Source organism: Excalfactoria chinensis, chromosome 7 (assembly GCF_039878825.1).
Source record: "Excalfactoria chinensis isolate bCotChi1 chromosome 7, bCotChi1.hap2, whole genome shotgun sequence".
NCBI classification, from domain to species: domain Eukaryota; kingdom Metazoa; phylum Chordata; class Aves; order Galliformes; family Phasianidae; genus Excalfactoria; species Excalfactoria chinensis.
The window spans coordinates 6,657,050-6,685,020 of NC_092831.1; the positions used below are offsets into that span (position 1 = coordinate 6,657,050).

The following is a 27,971-nucleotide window of genomic DNA, read 5'->3' on the forward strand; positions in this document are numbered from 1 at the left end:
TACTTAATTACCACACCTATCTAAGACAGAGTATAGCCTTTTGACATCCCAGCTGACTGCAGGTAAAAGAAGATGCCCTCTGACTCACCTTTAAGACGGAAAGAGGGGAATTAAGCGGACTAACTCAAGACCTTTCTTTAGAGACCACACTTTTTCTTAATTGATGGTATGAAATACATTAAACATAAACCCCCAACCAAATACTAATTCCTGTTAAGAAAATATGATTTATAATCTTTATTGGTTTACTTACACATAATAAATATAATACAGAACAAAAACATCACACCCATTGATTGTATTACACAGGCTGTTTATCAGAATACATTACATTGTCTTTTCACTAGCCCTTTTATAGGGTTTTGGTATTGGATATTAATGATTTCCATTTATAAATCAATCAACATAAGAATGATTTCCCCATTGTCACTTTTATACACGTTTCAAATCACATATATACCAATTTTATTTAAAAATATATAAGCAGTATTTGGTATTTGCAATATAGGCCTATAATTTTCATTCATTAGATCTCTATTCATATTGAGAATTTCAAAATTATTAATTGCTTAAATTTGATTTTAATTAAAAATACTTATTCTATACTTCTCATTTAACTGAATCCCCTTCAGAAAATGAAGTGATGTGACAAAGACATTACAGGCAAAAGTCAATGTTCACTTCTAAAAAACAAAAGGGCAGAAGGTCTGGTCCTTGCTTCACCTGTATAAGTCAGGAATAATGAAGCCACTTATTTAGTACAGAAGTGAGGAAAGAACAAGAAGCCAGAGTTTCTGAAGAGACTTGCATCTTCATTTCAGAATTACTACTGCCATCCTGCTGTTTTCTTGCATAAATCACTGCATCAAGCCACGATTATGATTTTCCTCTGTGTGAACATACTTATTATTAAATGGAAATTGGATTAGAATGATGTTTCTTATAACAAATAGACATGGTTTAACACATTCTGAAATCAAGTACTTAGGTGCAAATGCAATATGCATCAGGCAGTTCAGGTTCTGGTCATACTAAGGAAAATGTTTAAAAGCTTATGCATAACACATTTCGTAACAAATGTACACCTGGAACTATCTGTGCTCTCAGAACATCTGAATTATCATACAAACTTTGTGCAAACAAAAGTTTTTGTCATGTTAAAGTTTTTTCAGTTGAAGCAATTTCAGAGTTCCCTTCAAATTAAGGAGCTGAAATTAAGTACAAGATGTAATGCCAAAAGGACCGAAGGTACCAGCTATTGGTTTCATGCATCTTTCAATGCACAAGTTTCAGAAATGTAGCAAATCAGTCAGCATAAATATCTAAACAAAAGTTTGAGATGCAATTTTGTTTTACTAATACCCATCCCAAAGACAACCTGAATAAGTTCTACATCTTCACAAGGACCCACACAGTTGTACAGTACTGAAGTTGGTATTGCATACTCATTATGCTTATCTAATTCTAGTCAGATAACCTGGACTTGAACAACAAAGCCTTCATACCTAAGCTTTCATGATAGCTTTGTGTAAATGGCTCTCAGATTTTTCACTTAATAGGCAGACCATCCATTTGTAACAGGTCTGTACATGGAACGTGTAGGTCTTCATAAAACAAACAAAACACACCAACCTAAGAATCCCAAAACACAACCAAGAAGATCCTTAGCACGTACACTATTGCTCCAAATAAAATTCTTCCATGATTTTTACAGTCACAGGCACTCAGCTTCAACACAAAATGATGAGATTTCAAATCCTACCTTCTACATTAAAACACGATCAGAGAGATGAATCCAGCGCACAATTATTGCCTAAGCTTGTCCTATATTTAACTGTGCTATACAGGCAATTACCTCAACGATCTTGCAGCTGAATCCCATATGCTGGTCAATAGGATTTTTTATTTTCAATTTTTTTTTCTAATGTTTTCCTCTCACATAGGAAAAGGATACTGTTCAGGTGGAAATCCCCTGTTCCTTTAGCTAAAGGTTAAAAGGAAGAGATTCTGAAATATCTTAGAAATCAATTCTTGAGATAGAGGATCTAGTCTAATTTACACCAAAAAGTTTCCATTTAGAGAGGAGAGAAGCATCACATTTAACAGCCAAAAAAAATCTTGAGGGCCAGCGACATCAGCAATACACTGAAGGATACGTAATGAAAGCGAAGTAATTTGCACATTATAAAGTTAACTCTACACTTTATGGCTACTTTCTCCTCAGCTCGATAATTATTTTTTTTAATGAAGTGTGGCAAAACTTCAGGAACGTGTTCAAAGTCATGCAAGCTTCTCTGCACTGTTATTTCTGAGGCCATTCCTGTATCAAATCACATACGATCACATACGATCACATACGCTCCATGGAAAACACAAAGAACTGCACGCCTCCACTGACAAAAGTCAAAAGTTAAGTAAAAGAGGAGAAATCCGGATACAACTTTAGAAACTGAGAAACATACTCAACTATTAACTCAGCAGCTGAAGAACTAACAGCTACTTTCTACAAAATCCTCAGAGAAAAACCTTTCATGCTTTTAAAAAAGTAGGAGGTGACAACTAGGTGAAACTCTGGATGCATTCCTCACCATGAGGGGCATTCTGAAAGTTGTCCAGTTGCCCATTAATACCCAATGTAATGATGCACAACATCAGCTGGAAGGACATTGAGAAGACATAGCTGAATGGTTACATGTATATAAGAATTACATGTTTTATGTTAGGTCTATGACAGTACAGATGATAAGGGCACTCGGTACAATCACAGCAGTTTCACTAGCAATGAATTGCTTTCTTTGCAAAGTAATGGAAATGTCAATCTGAAATCATCAAGAAGTTGAGAATGCAATCACAGCTTTGGGGATCACTATGGGCAAAAAAATATTCTTCTAGTATACACCTAAGCAAAGTGGTCAACATTTCCTGCACTGCTGATTCTGAAGAGAAGTCATGTAGCAAGACAAATCCACCTGCTAAATAATTAAGCTGCACACTGGCTGTAGGGAAATATATTTTGTGATCAGTAACAGCATTATGTTTACCATTTTTGCCAACACTAAATCCCTCAACTTTTATATTAGTTAAGTCTTTCAGGAAACTACTTGCTATGTATGCTGCAGATAAAAACACTGCAAAGGCATAAAGGTCAACCTGGCTGCTGAGGATTTCAATAGTTTTATTTTATTAATGCTACCTATAATGCTGGTGGGCTTTGGAGCAAATCCCAGTCTAGACAAAGTAACTTTACTGGAAAAGCAGACAAAAATCCCCAAAGTAAGCACACTGTGTAAAAATTTAATGATACAAGTAAATATGTTAGAATATTTATACTGGTACTTTACCCCAGAATCAGACTGTATTATTATAGCGTTGTCTGACTCTGGAAATGAACGTTGCTGTTGTGTCTCAGGCAACTATTAATGTATATGGCACATATTACTCTAAAGCAGGAAGAAAGCCACACAACTTGCAGACTCAATTTAAGATGGATGTGTATCCAGAAGCTAATGAAGTATCAGGCAGAGTGCATTTTACAGACACCTTACAATGTTGTTAACATCTTCTTCATGATTCACTTAATAAACCAAAAGCAATTCAACATGGAAGTCATTTGATGTGAAGTGCTTGAGTGAAACCTGAAAGTTCATAATGATTTTAAAAGCAGGAAATAGTTACCAGCTCTTACAATGCATGCTATCATCCATATTTCCCTGAGAAATCATGCCATGCAATAAACATGTAAAGCTAAATACACAATTAATGCAGTCCCGGATTAGAAAGAAAAAAAAAACATGCATAACAACTGTTAATGAGCCATCAGCACTGAAATACTATTGCAATCACAAGTATTAAATTACAGATACTATGTAACAGCCCTAACAGAAACTGAGTAACTCAAAGCTTGCATGGAATGAAAGAAAACTGATTAAAAGTACCATTCTACAGTAAGTTATATAACTCAACTTTCTGTTTTTAACAGCAGTTTCTGTCTTGATTTTTGAGTATGCAACTACCTACAACTTCATCTACAAACACTCTGCCTTACCAACACTTACCTATTTTCATGTGTGTCACAGTTCAGCCCTTCGGTTTAACTACTCTTCCCTTCTCCAATAACCTTAGCTTAAGCTCAGTTAGTTCATTTTCCTAGGATAGGATGTTCGTCTAGTGGGGAATAGCAATGACAATATTCACCACAAAGAGATGGAACTAAGAACTACAAAAGACATTCTTGAACCACCTTACTTAAGGCAAGTGTACTAGTCAATAGCAGTGCCTAAGCACAGTGAAAGGGACCGACAGTTACAATAGTGTACACACAAGGAAGCAAGTCACTGTTTTTGCTAGGATGCCACATGGTGGTATGCAAAACGTGCAGCAGCATACTGGGTCAAGTATCACATGCAGCACCAGAACACCACTAAGAGGAACACCACTATTTAATACCATATTGCAACAGAATACTTCTGCATTTGCTCCGTCCCAAGCTGTGCCCCAGCCTGCAGCTTCTAGGTTGATGTGTGCAGTGTATGCCAGTGCAGCTCCATGGCAGGCTGGATCAGCTACACACTACATTCCCCACATCAATTTCCAAGTCAACATGCTAGAAATGTTGCACTCATTGACAACAGAACTATCGGGCCCTCTGTGTCTTTAGTGGCATTCTTGTGCCCCATACTTTCCAAATAACTGCTGGATCAGTATTACAACTACAGCACCTCTCATTTTTGGCATGACTGAAAACCTAACAAAGTAGCTAGAAAAACTGAATTGATTTTTCCTCCTTTGTTCTGGGTTGCAGCACACAGGAGGATAAACTAGACAAGATTCACCAGAACCATAAAGCTAAGGAAGGCTACGTGGCACTTAGCAAATTGTCCTAATCTCTTTCATATATAAAAACAGAACAAAAAAAACCTCAATCACACGCAGAAGAGATTCTTGGTTTGTCTCACAGCGTTGCAGGAATTAGTTAAATGGTTTGACAGAACAATGCATGTAGTGCTCATTTTCCATTTTGTGGGCATAGGAAATCACTATTGTTTACACATCTCATAGCTTCATCTCAAAGAAATGCTTGAATTAAAAATTCTTTTTTCCTTTTTAAATTGTATGTGCTCCCTACAAGAAGCAAGTCAGAATAAAGACATCCCCAAAATGAAACAGTAAGAATGCCAATTTATGTTAGCACACAGCGGTAAAGATCTGCAAGAGCTCCTTCACATTCCAGTTGTGTCATGAGGAAAAAAAATACCAGTATGTCACCATTACATCAGAGGTACCTGAGAATCAAAGCTAAATCTCTTGTGCATTTACCAAGCACCCATTAGAGAACTATGCAATTTACATTTCAAATAAGACAATATATTTATAAAATATTATTGTACTAAAAATCACAAGATCTTATAGAAAAATCTCATCACATTCTATTAAACACAGGAACAATGTTACACATCATAACTTCAGTAAATAAAACTGCAGTGTATTTCTTGTAACCACAGGGGCACCACTGCTTAAAAATCCATGGCATTTCAAGAAGAACAGTTAGCTTTTTATTTATCTTTTCTTGCTTTTTATTTTTTAAAGGGCAGTAATTTAACACCAAAAAAAAAAAAAACCCTGCTCAAGCTCTACAAAGTGCCATTAAGATTGAAATAGTAAATATCTTGAAAAAAGGTTAACACGTCTTTTGTCAAAAACCAAAACAGTTAGGAAGGCCCTAACACTGAGTTTGCTGAACATGAAGATTATTAGGTCAGTCAGAACAACACTCTCATTGTACTTAGTTTCAAATCTAACATAATAATGCCATTTAACATAAGTCATATACACAGAAAGCTATGACAAGCTTTCACTGTAAGTCATGAACATAAGGACAAATATGAATAGCAACTGCCCACCACTCATTATCAATCCATCCAATCAATCAAAATGACCAGTTTCAAAAGACAGTATTAAAATATCCTGCTGAAAATACTATTATTGCCCATTTGAAAGCAAACTCAGCCTTCCTTGAGTTAGTTTGACAAAGCTGTCACTGATTAGTAGCTATACAGGAACAGGTTAAAATCTGTAGCTAATGGCTGAAATTAACAACCTCTAAAGTCCTAATTTAGAAAAAAAAAATCCCAATGTAAACTCCTTTTACTCCAACGAAGTCAAATATAAAACTAGTTTTACTTACTGTATTTTCAACTGCTGTACTATTGGGCTTTCCAACTGAAATGAGAAGTTTTTCAAAATGCCTACATACATTTAATAAACTTATGTGTTTCTGCTTTTATATTTTATTAAAAAATTATTTCAAGAATACAAATATAGACTTACTATCTCAAGACACCTCAGATAACTGAAACTTTTAATGTAGTTCAATATTAAGAAATGGAAGGAAAAATTTGATAAAGGTGCAATACTCAACAAGAACAGCCCCCAGATTCCCTTTTTTCCCCCTCATATCTTTTTCCTTCTCTACATTCAGAATGTTACATTCTAGTTGCTGGTTGAATCAATCCTTAAAGCTCACTAACACATCGCTTTCTTGAATTCCATCTAGTCTACAAGTCATATCACCAAATCACCTCTTGGAAGGATCATTACTAGAGGTTCAAAACATGAAAAGGCATTTGCTTTGTTATCCTTTCATATCTGTATGGAAAGATAAGAATACGCTGTTATTAATAGCCTTGTTATGTGGAAGATAATATACTACCAACTGAAAGTCTGTCCTACATTCATTATAAGAAAACAAAAATCTATCAAAAGCCTTTCTTTTTTTAATGGAAGTGTCTTATAGGCCAGAAATTGGAAAATGTCACTGATTTATTTCAAATATCTTTGAACGTAATTATTCATAACTTCTTAGAATCAAATAAGACAAAAGCTGCAGTAGAAGGAAGATAACAGGTTGTAAGGAAAACAATCCATTTTAGAATAAATTTATTAATGCAACTGGAAAAAAAATAAAAATCAATGCAATTATTTTTTAGCTTTCACACTCTTTAGTAGATGGTTGTAGTGCCAACCAACAACGGGAAATTTTAACAACTTATTGTGATCTCTTTCCTAAGTTGGCAACTACAGAAATCAAAGTTTTTGAATTAAGCCTTCTATATGAAATCATTTGGAATCATGATGGGTTACAGAGTCGGTCTATTTAAGAGATTGTTCTTGAGAACACACGCCCAGTGTACTGCAATTATAAATATTCTTTCTTTCACTGTGATTTCAAACATTCCAGATCATTAGAAGCAAAAGATTTTTAAACAGCGGCACCCACTGCCGTTACAAGGCTTCTCAAAATGGGGTAAGACATATATAATGTAGTGTTCCAGGACTGTACAAAGATCTTGCCTTAATAATTACAAGAATTCACTTAATAAATTATTTCACTATTTCCTCTATTAATATGCAAATAGTTTATACAACATAAAAAAGTTAATTTGTACCTACTACAGGTAAGGTGTCTATTTAGCTTTTCATCTGAAAGCCTGTAGGATGTGATGACCTGCAAACCTATTTACATAACTCATTGGAAGTATTTTTTAAAATAACCTTGTCCAGCATTTAACAAAACCAAGAGTTAAAAAGAGAAAGAAATCACTTAACAGCATTCATTCGCTTGATTTTGTCAAGTAACTTCACCAGCTCAGTGTAGTAAGGCAGGTTGGTTGCTCAGATGGACTAAGATCCCCTACGTTGATACACGTGGAGTGAATTTGTTCATTTATAAAATCAGATGAAAGCAACAAAGACGTTTAGAGTTTCACAAGAACAGAAACTTCTCATTTTTACTAAAAATTCAGAATAGGCACTGAAACTCCTTTGGGACTTCTCCAGAAGATTGTCTCTTCACTAGGCATCAATCCATTTTTAAACTGAGCAAAGGAAAGAAAAGTTATCAGCACTACATGATTAAAGATTACCACAAAAAGGTAATTGCTACACATGTTAATTTCCATCTTATAAATAAACTAAGGAAAGAGCTTGTACAAAGCTTAAGACATCATGATAGCTCCTGTTAGTACATTTCTAATTTAAACAACGCTGGGAAAAAAAATGTACACTTCTGATCATTCAATTTTTTATATTATTTGGCTAAGACAGTTCTAAACTAAGCCTGTCTCCACAGCCTTAAGACAGGCTCAACTATCTGTAACATCCCTTCAGAGCTTTGTGTAGTGCCCCGCTACTTTACTGTTTCCAAACCCCAAGGTATTCTTATAATGCTAACACTATTGTAATATACTGCATCTTTATCCACTGAAGGCAGAAAAAAGGTTAGAATAATGCCCCGTATAGAATTTTGACAATTCTTTAAAATGTTACCTATCAATTCAGAACGAGATTAACTGCATGCTCTGGAAAGTTGTGTTTGTATGTAACAAATGCCATCATGGAAAAAAAAACAATCCTCACTTATTACTGTATTGTTTATTACCTTTTGTCTATGAACAGCTATCTCCATCTTGTGAAACACTATGCATAGGAATAAGACTTTCACACTGCTCGCTTTCTTCTGGCATTCTTAAAAGAAAAGAAATATTTTTCAATGACATGGTAATGTGTTGGCTACAAAACAGCCCATTTAGCAAGTGAGTGACAGATGTTTGAGCTGCAGACATAGCCAAGACATACTAATCCCATCCACAAAGTTAACACATTTTTCACTGTATGTTCCGGGAACAGCAACAACCATAACAACATAAATAAATAAAACTGTGATATCTACTAGGGAACTTCTTCAGAAATGTGAACAGACTTCAGGTATTCCCATTTTCTGAATAGTACGTAGGTTGACACATGGATGAGCAAATACTGCTCAAAAGAAAATTAACTACTGAGGTCCATCTTATATGAAAATAGATACGAGTGATATGACTTACAGAAGGCTACAGCATAGCAGAAAGGCTAAGGGAGAGGTGAGATTGGGAATGGGATTTTGTGGTTACCCTACCTCTGAATTCGATGTTTTCTACAAATAAAGGCAAAAACTCTTCTGATTCCCACCATCACAGGATCCCAGTTGTTATAATGACATAAGAGAGTGACGATGAAAAAAGAACAAAATACAGGTACTGCCCCTGCAAAAAACAGCCAAGAGAACTGCACCTGGAATCAAAATACAAACATCAGTCACTCAACAGTGTTTCTAAAAGAGCACAGTGTGTAGACTAATTATTATCAAACTGACTTGTAAGCTTACGGTGCGCTCAGTTCTTATGAATTGGTTGAAATACTACAAATATTTCCACGAGTTATTTGGTACAATTTCTACAGTCTCTGCTACTTCTAATAGGTGAACAACCTTTCTTCCATTCCGTACGGCCAAACATGCAGTTAGTGCTGTGGTTTGGATACACTCCCATTTTTAGGCTGTAGCTATCTATTGCATCCAGATGAGGAAGTCTCCTGGGACATTTTGATAAACACTTTGATAAGCAGGTCACACAGAAGAGCTCACCTCACAGGTCTGTGCACCTGATGGTTCACTGTGAACATCCTGTCTGAGCAGTCACTACTGAAATCACTGCCCACAAACAAGACTGCAACTGGAAAGTTACCATGTATTTTTGGTGCAAAAAAAAACAGAGTACATTACTTGTCCAATTTGATCTAAATTCTCCTTTTACCTGTACTGCTACTAGCAATCACCGTCTGAGACAGTTTTAAACTTAGGTTACAAAAGTCAAGGGTGCAAGAATTAGGAGTGCCTAAGAAACATCTGTAAGGCTAACGGAGCAATGAAACATAAGCACAGCTCCCTCTGGTGGAAACACAATTGGAGATTTCAGAGGAGAAAAGTTACAGTTTCGATACTCGATACCAAGCACTGATGCTTAAAAGATAAACAGAAAAAAAAAGCCACCACCATAACACCATCTTGCAGCCTCTCCATCCCACACGGGTATATGCACACAGTGTAAATGAAATACAGGTGTTATCAATGGTCAAAGTGCAAGCAAGCATGCAATGGCAATGCTTACAGTTTAGCCATGCTACAGACACCTGTGTCTACACTGAGAGTTGTGAAACTTGTTGGACAAGGTGGGGATGCCCTGTCAAAAAAGTCACTATCATAATTTCAATGAAGATGATTTGAACAGGAAGTGAGTTAGAAAGAAAATAAGTTTGAAAGGTATTTCCAAAAAGTTAAACAGATGGTTTAACTTCCAAATTAAAATTTAACTTTGGAAATTAAATTTTTAACAGTATGGATTCTAATCTAAAGTAAAGACCAGAAACAAGTAACTGATCCTGCCTTCAGGAAATAGAAGCAATTGACTTGAACTTAAAGACAAAAAGACAGTAATTGGATGCTTGAGGAATCTGCAAAATAATCGTTATTCCTATTAAGAATTCTACATTCCATGCCACTGATGAAATATTAAATTCAAATATTCAGAATTGGAATTCATGCATATATAAATATTGAAAAACTGAAAATTCTACCCAATCAGCATGAGAAGAAAAATATTAGTAAAGCTTGAAGAGTAATATGAGCTAACTGCACGTAGCTTCTATTCTAAACTGGTTATCTGAATCTTTTCCTTCCTTTGTACACAGGGTTTATCCAGTTATTAGCTCAATAAGAACTGAAAGTTGCCAACTAAAATGAGGACAGTTACGTGAAAGCCTAACATCCACATCAGCCTAACAATGTGCAGTTAAGCCTGGTAGCTTTTACATGCTCCTGCAATAAGCACATAGAATTTTGATTTCATCACTAATTGAGTATTTTCAAGATAGGCAATCCACACCAATTTATAAATGCCTTAAGATGCACTGTACTTCAATTCTGAAAACTTCCTGTTACAATAAAGCACTCCACCAGCTATTATCAATGACTTAGGGTACTTTTCATCCAATCATCTTAATCATATACATAAAGTATGCAAGTGATAAAGTGCAGAATTACTATAACCATCAATATAAGGAAAAGATTGATCATAATGCAGTTCAACAGTTATTAACAAGTGACAGTAAAAGCAAAACACTACACATTGTAAACATCATTTACAATAACACTGCCGCTGAATTGGGGAAAAAAAGGAAAGAAGTTTGAGTCTGTTAACAGTGCTCATAACTTAGCAATACGTTACCTTCTGCATGCACATGTCAGCTATTATGGACAGAGGTATCGTAAGGCTTAGCGCAAGTGTGCCTATCAGCGATGAGGTAAGAAAGCAGCCCCTAGAAAATAATAATTAAAATAGTAAAGAAGCCTTAACTTAAAGTCAAAAGACAACTAAAGAAATACATCAAGCTGCAGAAGGGATTTGATAAAGTTTAACTTTCACTTATTTCTGTAATAATCAGAATTTGTGACATCCACGCTGTCAAAGATTTATAAAACTATATATACTTCTTATGTAGACTAGTGATGCCTTCAGGAATTCAGTTTATTTCCCATACAAATCTTCTGAGATGACTGAAGATGCACTACCTCACACACAGTAGGTATTTTTTTAAGTAGAAAAGTCTGCATTGCATTCCCATTCTGAGATAACTTAGTATCAGCAATTAAATCCAACTTATCTGTCTCATTAATTAAAAAAAACAAACGTTACCTGTGTCAAGAATTCCTATCCAAAAACATAAATATTTTTAGCAATACAGAAATTAAGTTAACAGACTGTCTGCTACAATGCACCCTTGAAATCGTTCTTCTGAGTTTCTGTGAGACTCCTCTGCTTGGTACAAGTGTTCTCATCGTATTACATAATAAATACATACATTAAAACCCTCAAAAGTATGTGCAACTGCAGATCTAAGATAATACGTGAGCTCCTACAATCTTCTGCAGTTTGATACAAACCAAATGCTCTATAAATAAGCTTAATTGTCTGAGTCATTTTGATAACAAGCAAAATGCATGTAATACAATTAACACTGTCCTTCTACGAGATATCCAAAAGTTCTCAACTCTGCTATAGTTTTTGAGCTTCTCACCTAGAAGTCTCCTGTTCCATCCTCTGCTGCAGACCAATCCAAACAGAAGTCAGACTGATGTATGAATTGCCATATCTTGGTGATTAATGCATTTTAATGAGATTTAGTGCAGTATTCCTCTGAAGGCTTAAACAAGCACAGCAATTACAGAATACTGATTTAATGGGTTCTGACTCATGTTTCCACAAGGCTTCAGAAACCAAAAAACTGTTAAAATAGAAATTCATGCTCCCCTATTGCTATTGTGACTCTATACTACCAAATCTTTTCATCTCAGTGAGAGTTCTATAGCAAACTATGTGCACAGTATCACAATAAATTCTCTATAGCACACATCACTTGCTTTTTAAATAAAGCTGCTGCCTTTAAACAGGCCATCATGATGCAATGAATGACACCCTGCAACTCAAGCTAGAGAGCAAAAATCCTACCAATTTGACACCCTGATATTTGCTGACACATTAAGACAATTTATATTGTGAAATTTACATGAATAGTACATACCATAACCAGAGGAACTCTGACAGAACTGTTCCAATAAGGCCATTAATGACAATGCACATCCATATCAGTTTACTGGGAAACTCAAATGCTTCAAAGCCGGTATAGTGAAGCAGAAAAAACCCTGGCCATAGCAGCAATAGATTGAACAGTCCTACAAAACCTGAGTATAAAAGCAATATTAAATTAATAAAGATAAATGTCACTCAGCATCAACAACTGAAATCTCAAATGCTGCTATTCTGAGAACACACATACATAGAGGATACAACAAATCAGTATTTTAAGTCTTTCAGCGTGAGGAATATAAGAAACTTTGCCTGACATTAACAAACACCACTTAGAACAGATATTTACAGTTTTGAAGTGGACAAAAAAGAAATGCACTGAATCAAAAGGGTCAGTCCACATTCCTAAAGTACTTATCTGTCACTGTTGGGAGTACAAACAAGAAAACTCTCACACAACTAGTTTCTTAAGTACTCATTAACCATGGCAAAAGTAAACCTTCTCTACTTCCTCTTCTGCTCTTCTAAGCCCTTTAACCATGTATCTGTTAATTGCCTGAAAGCAAAGAATTCAATCACACTGAATTAAAACTCTCAATAACGTTTTTATTCTTACCAAAGAACATTGGTATATCGAGTTTATCTTCTCTATCTACTTTTCTTTTTATCATCACTATGTACACAGCATACAGCATTGCTCCTACAAGAGACCAAAGGGAACCTGCAAAGATGAAAAACACATGCTTAAGACATGTCAAGTGTCACATGCATTATGATCAGCTACTCAAAAGGTACCTGTTACAAAGTTGTCAGAGATACAAATTCTTTGTTACGGAATCCAACACTATGTAAAGAATACGGAAAATGCAGAAAGCTCAAAACTGTAAACAGTGAGTCAGTTAAGTCATAAACTAGCTTTAGAAGTTGAAACTACAGAGGCAGTTCGTGAAGTGTTACATGTGAGACAACTCCAGTACAACATCCTGAGTATTATCAAAAGATGGTACTCATCACCACACAATCCACAGTTATAAAGTAAGTAAATACCTATTGTATCTCTTCCAGGAGATTTCTCAGATCCAGAAAGGTTAACAAGTACCACACCACCAATGCTAGCAAAAAAGAAGAAATGCAAAACGCTACTTAAAACACAAAAGCTTTATTAAAAAGATGAAAAAAAGGAAGGAGAAGAAAAAAAATTCATAAAGGATTTCAATCTTTTCACGGTCTTAATTAACCATAACAACAGAGTTTAATAACACTGTATTGTTAAGGCCTGACCCAAAGCTATAAAACAAACAAAAACCCCACTCCCCCTAACAGTGCAGCAGGCATCTAATAAAGCAGGCTGACAAGACGTCACATGTCAAGTCACCTCCATTTTTTCAGTGTATATTGAGAAAGTTTAAAAAGTAACCACACATTTCCAACAGAAACTTGATTAATCTTATTTTCTGTGCAAGCATGAACTTGATAACTGTTCACAATATGCAGTATTTAAAAAGACATTTTCCTCAATTTGTCTGAGGAACAAGGATTTAAAAGCACATCAATACATTGTCACAGACACCACAGGTCTGTTTGTCTTCTCAACATATCACAGAGTTTTTGATTAAATGCTCTATTGCATTATCTTACCTTAAAAAAACTGCCAATAATTTGGACAGAGTAAATCTATCTCCACTGTTACTTGGAAAGACTGCAGCTAAGATTAAAGTAAAAAGCCCTGCAAGACAAAATGAGAAGAGTTGATACAATTCAATTTTACTACTAGTTTGCTCAGAAAACAGCGCTGACACTTTATGCTTTATATTTCACATACTCATTTCAAATACATGATCTTATCACCCATAATCTTAAATGGAACTACTATGAAATGAACACATTGTGGCCTGAATCCTCAGACGAACAAATAAATACACACTCAACTGAGAACAGCTGACATACTAACAAACAGCAGTAAGCCTGAAAAGTCAGTGTGCTTTAAAAGTTATTCTTTATAAAATGACTCAAAACGGGAATATAATTTTAAAGTTCATATTTGAAACCTTCAAAAGAAAAAAAAAAAAAAACAACCAAACAACTATAAATATTTATTTTAAGCTCCATCATTTCCCCAAGGACACAGCTAAAACATCACACTGGTAATATGTACACAACCAAAAATAATGCTATGTTACAAAGCTTTATAGTGTACATCTGATTGTGTAACTGAAACCTACCAGAGGTTGAAGACAAGATATTAACTATGGCAACTTGGGTATCTGATAGAGCTTCTTGGTAAGAGAAATTTGCCAAGAACCACTGGAGGATGAGAAAAATAATTTAGTGATTACATTACATGACAGAGACAAAATTAGAACAGAATTAAACCAGCTGCATTCAACCACATGTATAATAATGGAATAATATACTTCAGAACTTCAAAATAATTAAATAACATGATGGTAACACATTATCTAAAGGTACTTTTATCTTGGAGAACTTGCAAAACAAGATAATTGCTGCACACAGGCTGCAAAGAAATTTCCAGAGATACGTGGGACATTAGTCAGCCTATTCTTCATTCTAAAAAGCAAACAACACTTACACTTAATGCCTCAAAAAACTTTGGAAAGATTCGTGTCTGTCAATTCCCTCAAATACAAAAAGCAGCAAGTGCTTAAACATTTCTTTATCAACACCTCATTAAGAAAACCTCAGATTCACATGAAAGTTACTCTCTGAAGTCTTAGACAAGGCTATTTGTACCATCCAAGAAGAAATACACAGACACACCATTAGCAGCATCCATGAGTGGGATGAAAAGGATTTGTTTTGAACGTAATGACTTTAGTCCAGAAAATCTGCATGTGTGTATACATGGAAATACATTCAGACCATTTTCATTGAAGGTGGAAACAGCCTGTGTAGATGTAAGTCCAGATTTTGCTGCATTAAACATATCCAATGTAGGACAGTAGGACCTGAAAGCATGGAAATCACCCTGTATCTTTTACAAGATACCTTACAGCTAACTAGAAACACAGGATTTCTTTTTGCTGTCCTCCCTTCAAGTAGCCGCACACTTCTGTTCAGCATGAGGCAGGTTTTACTATGACAATATTTTTTAGAAAAGGAGGCATAAAGAATACAATTCCTCTCAATACTCTACAGCTAATTTTCACTATTACCATACAAGTTTTAATTGCATCCATAGTTTTATGAAAAGAAAAAAGAGGGGAAAAAAAAACAAAAACAGAATACATACCACAAAGCAAAAGAAGAAGCTAATCTTTGCTACTTGAGTTGCAGTGAGTTTTCCTACAGTTTTTAATATTGATTCCTGCTCCTTAACTGCTGGGTATGACATGCGAGACAACTTGGCTTCCAGTGCGTGGCTTGATGGGAGCTGCCGAATCTCCATAATATTACTGAACCTCACACGAGGCTTTTTGGGAGCTTAAGAGAAAAAAAAAACAAAGAAAAATTTGCATGGGATCATTAAGCTTTTCAAGCCAACACAACATGCTAATAAAGCTATGTTTTAATACAGCATTGATTGCAGTACTCCCCGATTTATGACAAGTTTTTATCCAAACAGAAGACTTCCCACTGTTTTTATTTCTTACAGTACTATATTGCTATTTGATAGGTTGCTACCGAGGCAAAATACAATCACTGCTTTAAATCAGTACAGTTATCTATCAAAAAAAAAAAAAAAAAAAACAAAAAAACAAAAAACAAAAAAAAAAAAAAAAAAAAAAAAAAAAAAAAAAAAAAAAAACACCCCAAAAACAAAAACCACATCACTGAAAATAGCATCTTTCCTGTCAAAAATACCCACAGTATAAATTAGGGATTATTCTGTATTGATAAATATTACAAGCAAGATTAACTATTAATCTAATAAAGTTAACCATAAGCTACACACAACTATACCTAACTGCAAGGCCAGTTGTTCAGAGTATGAGAGTGTTCAACAGTCAAAGCTTAGCAGAGATCATAAGGTCACTTCGTCATTTGAAATCCCTAACTAATCTGAATATCAGCACTAGACAGTTCCAGATTTCATTTATAAGATTATTGTAATGTCATTTTCCTATAGACAGAAAACATTACATACTACATATAAATATTAACTTGATTTGATGTGAAACAACACCTCATTTTCTAAAATACAAAGAAAACAAACCATCCAGCTCAAGCAATCATCAAGTGTTTGGTACCTGCTACCACAGGACAGCAGAGCCTAACAAAGCAATTCTAAAGATGTCATTCAGAAATTAAGGAGGAGACTTTCCCCTTTATAACCAGGGACCCTTTTGCTGAGGATCAGACAACTGGACTCTTTGACAGCCAACATTTCTTTAATTATCTGGGACAGCTAGGCCTGTTTCGGCTACTATCACATGATAGTAAAGCTCAAATAAAATCAGAATGCACATAGACTGGTAAAATTCTTACTTTGACTGCTTTGCTCCTGCTCTAAAAAGGACAATAGCTTGTTTTTCCAGAGGCTCACTGCTGCTGTTCTTACAAGCCCAGAAGGAAAGAATCACAAGTACTGAACCCAGCTGGTCCCTTGAGATAAACATAGGCTGGATCTGTAGTGACCAAGAAAGGTAAACTGAACGATAGGCCTATGTTTTCTCTACCTGAAAGTAAATACGAGACTGCATTTCATGCATCATGAGATTTAAGGGGAAGAGGGAGGGAGAAAGAAAAGGGGAAAAAAAAAGGTAAGGCCTGCAACACAACAGCAGTTACACCAACAAAGAAGAAAAATAAATCAAAGAACCAGCATTTCAGCATTCCAGAAAATCTTTACTCACTTTTCTCTGTATCATTATTATTACTGCCACTTTTTTCAGTTGGCAAATCGTGGAACTTTACAGGAACATATAAAGGTTCGCTCTGAAAAGATGCAGCGTAAGTAAAATACAATTAAGCAGGATATTTAAATTATAAGCAGAATTAAATTCTTCGAAACTAAACACAACAAAAAGATTGATGAATACTAAGAAAATCATATTTAGTGGAATGTCAAGAATGCTCATATATTACCTACACTTCACATTCAACATACTGGTGTTTGACCGCTGCACTTTACAACTGTGTGCTTTTGAGCATATCCCTCATGAACACAAAGGTCATCCATGAAAAACTGAAACCCACTGATTTAAAATTAGAAAGCAACTCAAAAATCACCAAAGCTTCCATAGATCTATAGCCTCTGTCCTAGAAACTAGAAGCAGAAAATACAGCATACCCCTACAAAAATGAATCTATTTGAAACTGGTGAGCTACAACTAAGGATCAAAACAAGTGTGGGAACAGAATTCTGGTATACAAGGCACTCTGCAGGAGTTTCAACAAACTTCCAACAAGGCAACAGTTAAGCTGCATATTAAAACTAATAAGCTGTAGGAGTGAAATAATAAAAATGACCAGTAGCTGCATTTTTGTTAGGCTCCTTGTTTAGGACCAGAATTTTGGTGAGTGTTTAACACCAAATTGTTTTATGATGAATCCTACATCTGTGGTCAGGTGATCTTAATGCATTGAGCAAACTAAGAAGATTATTTTTGAAATGTGGATAAGTAAATAAAGTTGAAATAACAAAGAATGAAATGATTATCACTTCTGAAAAATCTCCTCAACTTCTCATTCAGTATAAGGTATATATTACATATTGCAACTTGTCAACGCTCAAGTGCCATCCCCTAAGCTATTACAGAAACAGTATGAGCTTCAGATCAAGTTCTGTGTTTTGAATTCAGTTCTGGATGCGGCCTTCAATTTCTCTATGCAGATTAAGCAGCAGTCTGCGAGCAACAGAAGCACAGCAAATTGTCATTTATGGACAATAAAAATCACTACAAAAATGCCATCTGGCTTATCAGCAGCATACCAGTACTAGCATTTGATTCAGTGAACTGCAACACTTCATCCACTGGAAGGAAGATGGCAGTCCATTTCTCTCCAACTGCAGTGCAGTAACACAGCATACAAGGTACTCAGCTAACTGAACGGTGTTTATTTGTCTTGAAAGTTGTTTGGCTTTTCCACTCGTTCTCAACATTTTGCTTTGGCAGCTACTGATCTGAATATCTAAACACTTGCCTTCTGCAATATAAATATTTTTTCCACAAAGTACTCCTGAAACATTTAAATACGTTTCATTGAGCTGAGAATCTGTATTTCCCATAATGTGTAATAACGCTATTTGCGGTACTTATTAGTAATGTTTAAGTTACTATTTTCCTTTGCCAAAAGGTATTAGATAAAAGTAGATAACACTTTAAAGACAAGAAGCCAGGATAATGGTGTCATGTTAAAATATAAAGCACCAACCTTCACAAATTAAGGAACTTACCAGAGAACTGTTTACAGCATTATCTGTCGTACAAGCAGCAAAATAACCTTCAGCATCTGCAAACTAATTAAAAGAACCTTAAATGTAACCATTTATGATGACATTATTTTGCAATCAAGGTTTGTTTTGTTTTTTTAATGTTTTTTTTCTATAGTTCTGTTACGACTCCTTCCCCATCATCCCCACTCCAATAAACAACAGGGCTAGGGCTTAGAAATTCAGCAAATAACACAATTTCAGTAATTCCCTTTATCTTGAGTGACCCCACTGAACAAAATACCCAGGTACCCAGCAGGATCCAGCTGTTAGAATGCCAAAACTTAGGAAGCTCAGTTAGTGAGACACTCCTCTATATTACTGCACATACATTACAATATTCTTTTTGTTTCTTTTACTGAGACAAAACTCCTTTTGCACAAAAGTGTGGAACTCTTGACTTAGTTTTAACAAGATTTCAATTAGGATGAGGTCAGCTATTATTTGTACTTTTCCTTTCCACAAGCTAACAAGGCTGCTACCCCTGTTCCCTGATTGGCAGTTGGTTGTTCTACAGTTCTGGTAATAAATGGTAACTCCTAAATCAAGTCTTTGATGTGGAAAAGGGCTTACAGTAAGGTGTCTTTACCATCACAGTTGAAATAACAATCTATGAGTGTGCCATTTTTGTTCAGGTTGATAAACACAAGGTATTTTAAAGGCACTTGTAGTAATCATATTGTTGAATATTTAACTAAACTGCTTGAAAAAAACAAGAAGGCTCTGCAAAAAAATCAGTTCACAAGATGAATGTATCGTTACCTTTGACACAGCACTGCACTGGATTCAGTGGTCTGTATAACCACTACACAATGCACTCCAGACAGCAGCCCTTCATTCTACTCACCTGCTCAGATTAGTTAATTTTATTAACTGCTCTGAACAACTAATTGTCCTTCAGTGCATACATCATCCTTATTAGTCATTACTGCCAGTGAAGACCCTGTAGGCTGGTCTACCAAAAATTATGTCAAGATAACAGCCAACTCTAAATGTTTTCCATGCATTTAAAGCAAGGTTTAAAGAAAAAAGAAAAAAACCCACTGAAGTTAAACAATATTTAAGTGCATTATATGTACAGCTATCACTGTCTGTGAAGTCTGACATATTCAGAAGGACTGAAAGCAATTATTTTCATACAGCTCATTTCTATAACAAGATGTTATTAACTACATGTTCTTGGATCACCTTTTCTGTTACTTGAGTGCAAGATTAGCATCAGGCCAAATGCCTTACTGCTTCCTGAGTCCTGCTGCTCAGCATTCTGAAACACTGGCACAGAACAAGCAGTCTTCATCATCTTTCACTTCCTTAGAAAGTGCCTCCGTTTCTGTAATAATTTTAGACTCTAGCACAAACTGTCCCCAGTTCTAGGATGAGCAACAGAAGGCCATTCACATGCACAAAAGTTACCAAGTACAGGGTTAAGAACGGCAAAAAATAAAAATAAGAAAAATCATGGCTCTGCTACATCTCCTAAATACAGCTTTAAAAACCTCAAAATCTCTTCAAAAAGCAGTTCACAGATCTGCCACACATAAAAGAGTAATTAATAAAACTTAACGACTATGTTCAAATACTAATTCAATTGGTTACAGACACAGGGAAAGTAGAAGGGCCCACAACAGTGGGACTCATCAGCTCTTCTCAAAAAGAATCATCCCCTGTAACCATTTAAGATGAAATACAAGGCTAAACGGCCAGTGCTTTGGCTCAGTAGAGCATTTCTCATGATTCCTCACATACTTCCTACTTTTTTTTACCTTTAGTTTCTTTCTCTCGAGACTATTATGATCGTCTTCTCTGCCTGTGCCATGATTCAGCTTGTAAATGCTTGTCTTAAAACATTTATTTAAGCAAGTATATGATTTTTGATTGCCTGTTTTAGATTGTTCTATACCAACTTCTACAACACTAAGTATCTTATGAAGTTAAAATACTTACAAAAGCTGCATGCCTCCCACGAAACCCACGGGTACATTGTTGCCTCCACGGTTTCCAAACAATAAATCCCAAGAGGTATAGAACAAACATAGATGTTTTTGCAAATGTACTGAAAAAGGGTTTGTTGTACTTCGTAAAAACATACTGCGGAAAGAAAATAATTGCAGCATCCAAAATTACTGGCTATGTTGGAATTTGTGAAATCGAATCAACAGTTTCAAATATATATATGTATATAATACAGGACAGTCGGTTTCCAAAAATCAATGCTCCAAGTCTTAGCAACCACGATCAAAAGAAAGGGATCCTACCTATTCTGGGGACACCCCAAACCATCTTAAATAGCATCTTGTATCCACCAAAGGAAAGCTACTTTTTTACTTGTTAACCAATGTATTGATTTGCTCTTGAATTTGGTTATGACCAAAAATGCACTTATATGGAAATATTCCTAAATAAAAGACCAATTTTATAAGCGGTTAACACTGCAAGCACAGACCAGAAAACATTATTTTAAGTAACATCTCAGTATCAGCAGCATTTCCACCAGGTCACTGGAAAAAAATGTCATATTAATAACAGCAGGCTAATGCACAAACTGATGAAGACCACAATTCCAACTGTTTAGGAACCTGCACTTAAAAAGAATTTATTAGAAATTGATATATATATATATTTTTTTGCTTAAACTCCACTTAAGGTCCTAAAACTTAATAATAAGTAAATACCAGGCTGGTTTTCAGACTGAATATATGACCTAATTACCACAAACTTTTCCACAATTACAGGTTGTAACTCCGTAACACACAAGGCCTTTGATCCTAGACTTATGGATGTTCTGTACTGAAGTCTACCACACTACCTAACCTGTAGTGCTACAATTCACTTATTGCGCACAAAAATTTTTGGTATTACTTAATCAAAATGGCAATAAACAAAATGAATTCCCTAATTACAACACATTTCCATGAGCTTCCTTTGTTTCATTTTAAAACCGTCATTAACATTTTCTGTAGTGAAACCAGCAGTCACCAAGTTGAGCTTGTTCATAACTTGTAACATATACAGGTGACTACGGTAACCTAAAGGCCACTGCCTTCCCCTTATTGAAAAGCAGGTAGAAGTTCACATCACACCTACTGAGCGTGAGGGACTACATTCCCTCTGAGCTTTTCCTCTTAAATGGGATTCTTTTAAGATGCATGCAGAAATACTTACCGAAGTGAGTTCTGAAGAGGCAACCCATATCACATCAACAAGGAGAAGAATGACAATTCCTAGAGCCATTCTTCTGCGCTGAGAAGATGAACTGCTCTGGGAGTTCATTCGATTCATGATAAAAACCCACACCATTTGTAACCTGTTCAGTATTAATAAAGGAATAAAACACAGAAGATTACAAACAGCAAGTTAAAATAAACAAAAACAAATAAGAAACAAAACCCAAAACACTTTTTTAATCCTGCTTGTGTTTTAACTCAAGCATGAATCATGAGCACAACGGATCTACATGCACTGTTATCTTCAATAATGCTACCAGGAAGTGATTTGGTCTTGTCATATTGCCTTACAAGTGTCAACTTTAAGGTTTAAGCTTAGAAAAACCTCAAATTTTATCCATAAAAGTCTCAAATAGCAGTTTAGATACAGGGCAGAGTTAGATATCTCAGTTCTTTCTACTCACAGTAAACTTACAATTACTTTCTAATGAAAATCAGTAACATATGCATATGGTAGTTCTATAATTAATATTATTTTCTTTGACTATTTTAATAAAATGTATTAAGAGTTTATTTGCTACAGAAGATATAGTGCCCCTTGCTGTTTATTTATTCGTGTTTAACTGCTTATGCTTCATGTTTAATGCAGTTAAAAAACTCAAACGTGCACCATCTTGAGTAGCCAAAGAGCGATTCACGTTCTTGGACTCTTACAGTAAAGACAGGTGAACTGTTTTGCCAATATACTTATAGGAGTTTAAATTACACTTTGACTTTTCCTCACGTTACCAATCACTGTCTCTTTATTATTTATGCAGTTTTTTTATGACTGTGCCAGTGCCACCATCTTCTGCGAGGAAGCTGCATGATTTATTTATTCTTTTCCTTCAAACAAGCCTTTTCTTTGGATTAATCACATTTATTTATCACTCAACCATAGGGGTCGGAAGGGACCCCTGGAGATCATCTAGTCTAACTGTCCTGCCAAAGCAGGTTCCCTAGAACACACGAGTGCTTCTGAGATGACAATCCTATTTCCCACTTTGTTTCATGTCTTTCCTTCAGTGAATAGTCTTTGCCACATTCAAACATTGGCACTTTTACTAACTCTATTTCTCAAAAGAGCTTACTTCCAAAGAAAAAGATTATCAAGCAAAGTTCCTGAAGTATAATTATACCACTAGATCTATGCTGATATGTTCCATGTGTGGGCATTAGTTCTGGGTAATTATTCAGCTTCCCCGATAAAATGGGGGGATTGACAAAAGCAAGTAAAAGTCTCTAAGACAGGAGCAAAGTTATGAAAGACTCAGCAAGGAATTGCAATCTCTATTCAAAACAGAATAAAGGAGAAAATGTTTGTTTCCAAAGAGAAAAACAGGGATATTATTTTAAATCTGAGCAGCCTAACAAGAAGGTTGTAGTGCTTAGAATCTTGTGAGGGTTTTTGAGTGGTTAGGAATTGGTTTAATGGATACTGTGTACTATGGTGTTCCAACTGTGTTGCCATTTTATTATGACTAATCGCCTAGAATCCATTATATTATGTTATATATAGCCTAGAGATCACTCACACAGTTGCACAACATGCAGCCAAAATTGAATCTGGGCATTAAAAAGTTACGAAAGATCTATAAGAAAAGTCTAATTCCTGGTCAGGCCACAGGGTGACAAAGCAACAGTGTTAAGATACAGCAGAAATAGGAAACTACACCACTTAATGTGTTGTGGATAGTTAGAGGAAAGACAGGTGAAAACAGGAAGGAATTGCAGTTCCCTAATGGACTTGAGATCCCTATATGACATGCTCATACCCATCACTCTTTTATTCACAACAGAGACTGCTTCAAAGCACACAACCTGTATAATCTGTTCCTAGAGACTGCATACATTCTGCATACATGTAGTTGCTTAGTACTATGTTAGGCTTCTACAAATTACTGGCATTGGGATCTTTCAGTGGGAGTGGAGACAAGGACAACAGAATTTGTGGCTTAGAGGGTACATGAAGTCATTCATGAAGAGTATAAATAGATTACATCATTTCTTTTCTACCTATACATAGGATTTAAAATTTAAATAAAAAAAGAACATATCTGTTCCTAAAAGCTACAGTGTGCCTCATGTTACAGTAATAGCTACTGCTACTTGCTCTTTTGACTGCACAGTGTCTCCTTAACATTTTTGAGTGCCTAATTAATCATTCTTCCATAAAGAGGAAAAAAAGCTCAAGAACAGGCAACGAACAAGTCTTGATTGCACATGCAGAAGATGCATCTTCCAGCTAGCAGCTGACTAAAAGAAAGTAACACTTCACACAGAATGCAAAGAGATATCAACTAGTATTTTGGGAAGTTTTAGACGTTATCCTTCTTACTGACAAAGACCAAGTATTCCCAAACTTGGCAATGGAACACAGTTATACACGTCTCCTTATTTGGCTTCTGCACAATGACAGCAGTTAACTGTAATAGAAATGAATTTAGAAAGATCACCTTTACTCATACGTACCTTCCACAGTAAGCGTAAAACAGAAACAGAAAATGCTAACACATTTCACAGATCATGTCACAGTGAAGATAATCTCCTAGAGAAAAAAAAAAAAAAAAAGGAAAGCTCTGAAAAACTGTTTGTATATTATACCACTTAGATTTGCAAAATATTTTCTACAATTAAAAATCCAACTAGCATCACTTGTGGCTCAAGTCCTACATGGTAGAGGCATATTAATAGAGAGCCTTAACGATTGGTCCACATCAAAACATGAGCAAGACAACACTGAATTGCATGAAAACAGGATCATTTACTGTAAATGTGTCCAAAGATCATTGTCCCTTCCTTCCTCTTAACAGAATGCAAGCGGCTCCTATGAGAAGAAAGCCAATAATACTGCTTCTACCAGACACCTCTCCTGAAGAGCACAGCTTTCTCCTTTCAAACTATTTAATTAATGAAGTGCACAGAGTTATGATAGACTTCAGCTACCAGAAAGCACAGCTTGAAACAAAAAGGATGAGTTACAAGTAAATGCGATATTTCAGCCAGTTACATCTAGCAGATACTTCAGCCTGTTTGCTTTCTGTTTCCGTTATAAGGAAATCCACTTTCCAAGTTGTATAACTTCTAATATATTGGGTGAATGTAAATATTGAAGGGAACGTTCATTTTAAATGCAATTCTTATTATAATTTTCAGCAATTAGTATGGCTAACTTTTTAAGTCTTTTCAATTTCATTTACCATTTTGATAGTGTTAGAGTTGGGGTTGCCATCTCGTGGAACCATTTTTCAGCCAGTTGCATGAAGATCTTCTGGAAAAAGAAAAGCATGTGAAAAAAGGACGTTCTCAATTCTTGTCATGTTGCATTTTGCTTTTCATGAAGTAACAGTATCCTACATCACTTCAGTCACCACTTCCATTTATGCTACTCAGAAACAAAAAGGGATTTGTTAAACAGTATCTACATAATCCACAGTAGCTGCTCAGCTCATTGCCTACACTGAAGCCAGAAGGCTCAATAGCTTGCCCAATGAATGGGCAAGAAGCAACTACAAAGGACACAAGTGTATAACTACAGCAACACTTAACATGCAAACTTGTTTCTACAGCACTACACGTTTCAGTGGGCACGTTGTCGCTTCTACTACCCAACCCTCATTAAAAGTTCAATCCTGAAAGGGAAAAACCACATGAAGCTCACAAGATATGTAAGCACTTTTACTATACTGATGATTAGGAAAGAGATCCTTATGAGTAAAAGAGCTGAAAAAATGGTTTTAACACAGAAGCATTACCCTAGGTGTTTTATGAAGAAAACTGAATTCCCAAAGAAGTATTTCAGAAGAATAACACAGTAGAGAAGCTCAGTCACCAACTATGAAGAGAGCAACTCAACTTGAAATTCTTCCTTGTGTGTGAAATAATCTTGTGTAAATATAATATGAAAGGCAACATACCAAGGTTTACCCACAGAAGGAACAGCTTTAGTTTTTCCAGTTATACTGGCTGCTCCAACCCCGCGAGTTCTGGGGGAACCCCCCCCCCCGCTCCTTGAACATGTACTGTCATCATCATGTGATTCTCATTTCAAGTTTGATTACGTCCAAGATAAGATAAACAGAAACAATGCATTGCCTCTTAGTAGAAGGGAAAAAAAAAGCTGAAAGTAAACCGGCTGAAATGTTAAGCTCGTCTTTCTAAATCTGGAAATTAATGGACTAACACTACAGCAATGTTAGTCCAACACAGCTTAGACCTTTGCTCTCAAAAGGCACCACTGGGTGATAGTAGAAGCCAGAGCCTTCAGCAAAGACGGAGAGGTGAGACATATGCAGCTTGAGAGCCGTGCTCACTGAAGCCCTGTAATCCTCACTCAGGACAAGCTTCCTGCAGAATACAATGAGGCAAAGGACCTCATTGAAGGACTAAAAGATTTCCATGCCAATAGTGAGTGTTGCAAGTAAAGACTGCCTTTCTCAGCGATATAAAAAGTTACACAGGCCCAAAATATGCAGAGAAAACACTCTAATTCTATTACCAACAACAAGAAATAAAAAAATATATATATGAGTAAAAACTTAGCTTAATGTAAATACTTTAGAAATCTGCTTGTATATACAATAGTGGAAAACATACATACAGCATCCCAGCATGACTATGTGCTGCTGGGCACGGACATCTATCGCCACATCAATCATACACGGCAGCTTCAGGCTGAAAGCCGGCAAGTAGGACCGTTGTTGCCTGGTTCTTCCTTCCCTCCAATAACAGAAGAGAAAAAAAATGAACGTCAGGCTGCCTAAGCTTTTTCAGTGTAATCACGTACAGAGCAACAGACATCTGTTAGACACCTGTAATGATACACTTACAGCTCGCTAGGAACAACAAGTGACATCTACCTCACCAGCTGCCCATCTCGTCTTGTCGAAAGCGAGACCTAAACATATCACAATGTGTCACAGGACAAACAGCCGCGGACCTCTGATAACAGCGAACACAGCGGCCTGCCGAGCTGCGCGTCGGCCCTCTGAAGGCCGAGCCCCGTGGGCACACTGCGAAACCACTGCTCTCAGAAACACGAGACTGAATGGGCTCTTCCCTTCCTGACCGGTTATCTCTGCGGCAGGAATCGAGGAAAGGGAAGTGAGTGGATTCCCTGAACGCCCTCAGGAGGCTGAGAGCAATACGGTTGTACGCCCTGCAGGGACCGTGAGGGGAAGCACGGGGTCTCTCCCTGCGCTCACGCAAAGAGCGAGCAGGGGTGAGAGCCAGGACAACCGGACAGAAGGACGGGGAGGAGAGACCTTCGGCCCGGCGACGTGCGAGGAGGGGGCGGCACGGCCCCCGTTGTGCCGGCGGGGGCGGCTCCCACACACGCGGCCCCTCCGGCCACGCACGACGGGAAGAGGAAAGCCGCCCCCGGGGCAAGCAGCGGAGCGAGGCCTCGCCCCCTCAGCGCCGCGGCCCGGGGCCGGGCAGAGAGGCCTCTCGCCCACGACAGCCGGTGGGATCTGACAGGCGGCGGGGCCGAGCGGAGGGACCGCCGTCCGCCTTCCCCCACCCCGCGAACGACCGCCGGGACGCGCCGCCGGCCGCCCCCTGCCCGCCGAGGTACCTGAGCGCCGCGCAGGGCCCGCAGCTCCGCCGGCACCGCCCGCGGCCCGCCCCTTCCTCCCGCCCTCCCAAGATGGTGCCGTGCCGATACCGGCGGCCGAGAATCCATCCCCGAGGCCGCGAGAGAGCGGCCGCCCCGCCCCGGGGCCGGGCACATCGAGGCGCTCGGAGCTCCGCTTGCCGGCCTGCCGCGCTCCGTCCGATCGCTCGTGGGGCGCGGGGACGGCGGCGCATTCGGCCGCGCAGGGCGGGGAGGTGCGGCCTTCATGTCCGCAGCGGGCGCTCCCCGACTGCGAATGAGCGGCCGGGCAGCACTGGGCTCCCACTGACGGGATTGTTTTG

The 27,971-nt window shown here is 37.1% G+C and overlaps 1 protein-coding gene across 7 annotated transcripts; it reads right to left on the minus strand.

Moving 5' to 3' along the window:
- Positions 1–223: 223 nt before the first annotated feature.
- On the minus strand, positions 224–27,736 carry SLC35F5 (solute carrier family 35 member F5). Of its 7 annotated transcripts, none has more exons than XM_072341973.1 (18): positions 27,631–27,736; positions 26,652–26,774; positions 25,256–25,326; positions 24,528–24,603; positions 22,015–22,156; positions 20,797–20,940; positions 18,817–18,879; positions 17,273–17,354; positions 15,709–15,899; positions 14,681–14,762; positions 14,097–14,184; positions 13,506–13,570; positions 13,075–13,179; positions 12,454–12,613; positions 11,100–11,190; positions 8,954–9,108; positions 8,438–8,523; positions 224–7,874 (listed from the first exon to the last, which is right to left on the minus strand). In XM_072341973.1, the coding sequence occupies exons 5-17, from the start codon at positions 22,147–22,149 to the stop codon at positions 8,445–8,447; spliced, it is 1,440 nt and encodes a 479-aa protein (XP_072198074.1). In that variant the 5' UTR covers positions 22,150–22,156; positions 24,528–24,603; positions 25,256–25,326; positions 26,652–26,774; positions 27,631–27,736; the 3' UTR covers positions 224–7,874; positions 8,438–8,444. The 7 variants fall into 7 exon arrangements, with proteins under 7 accessions (XP_072198074.1, XP_072198072.1, XP_072198075.1 ...); XM_072341971.1 differs by having other exon boundaries at positions 5,106–7,874; positions 26,656–26,769; positions 27,631–27,681; XM_072341974.1 differs by having other exon boundaries at positions 5,106–7,874; positions 26,652–26,769; positions 27,631–27,679.
- Between the last annotated feature and the right edge of the window lie 235 nt (positions 27,737–27,971).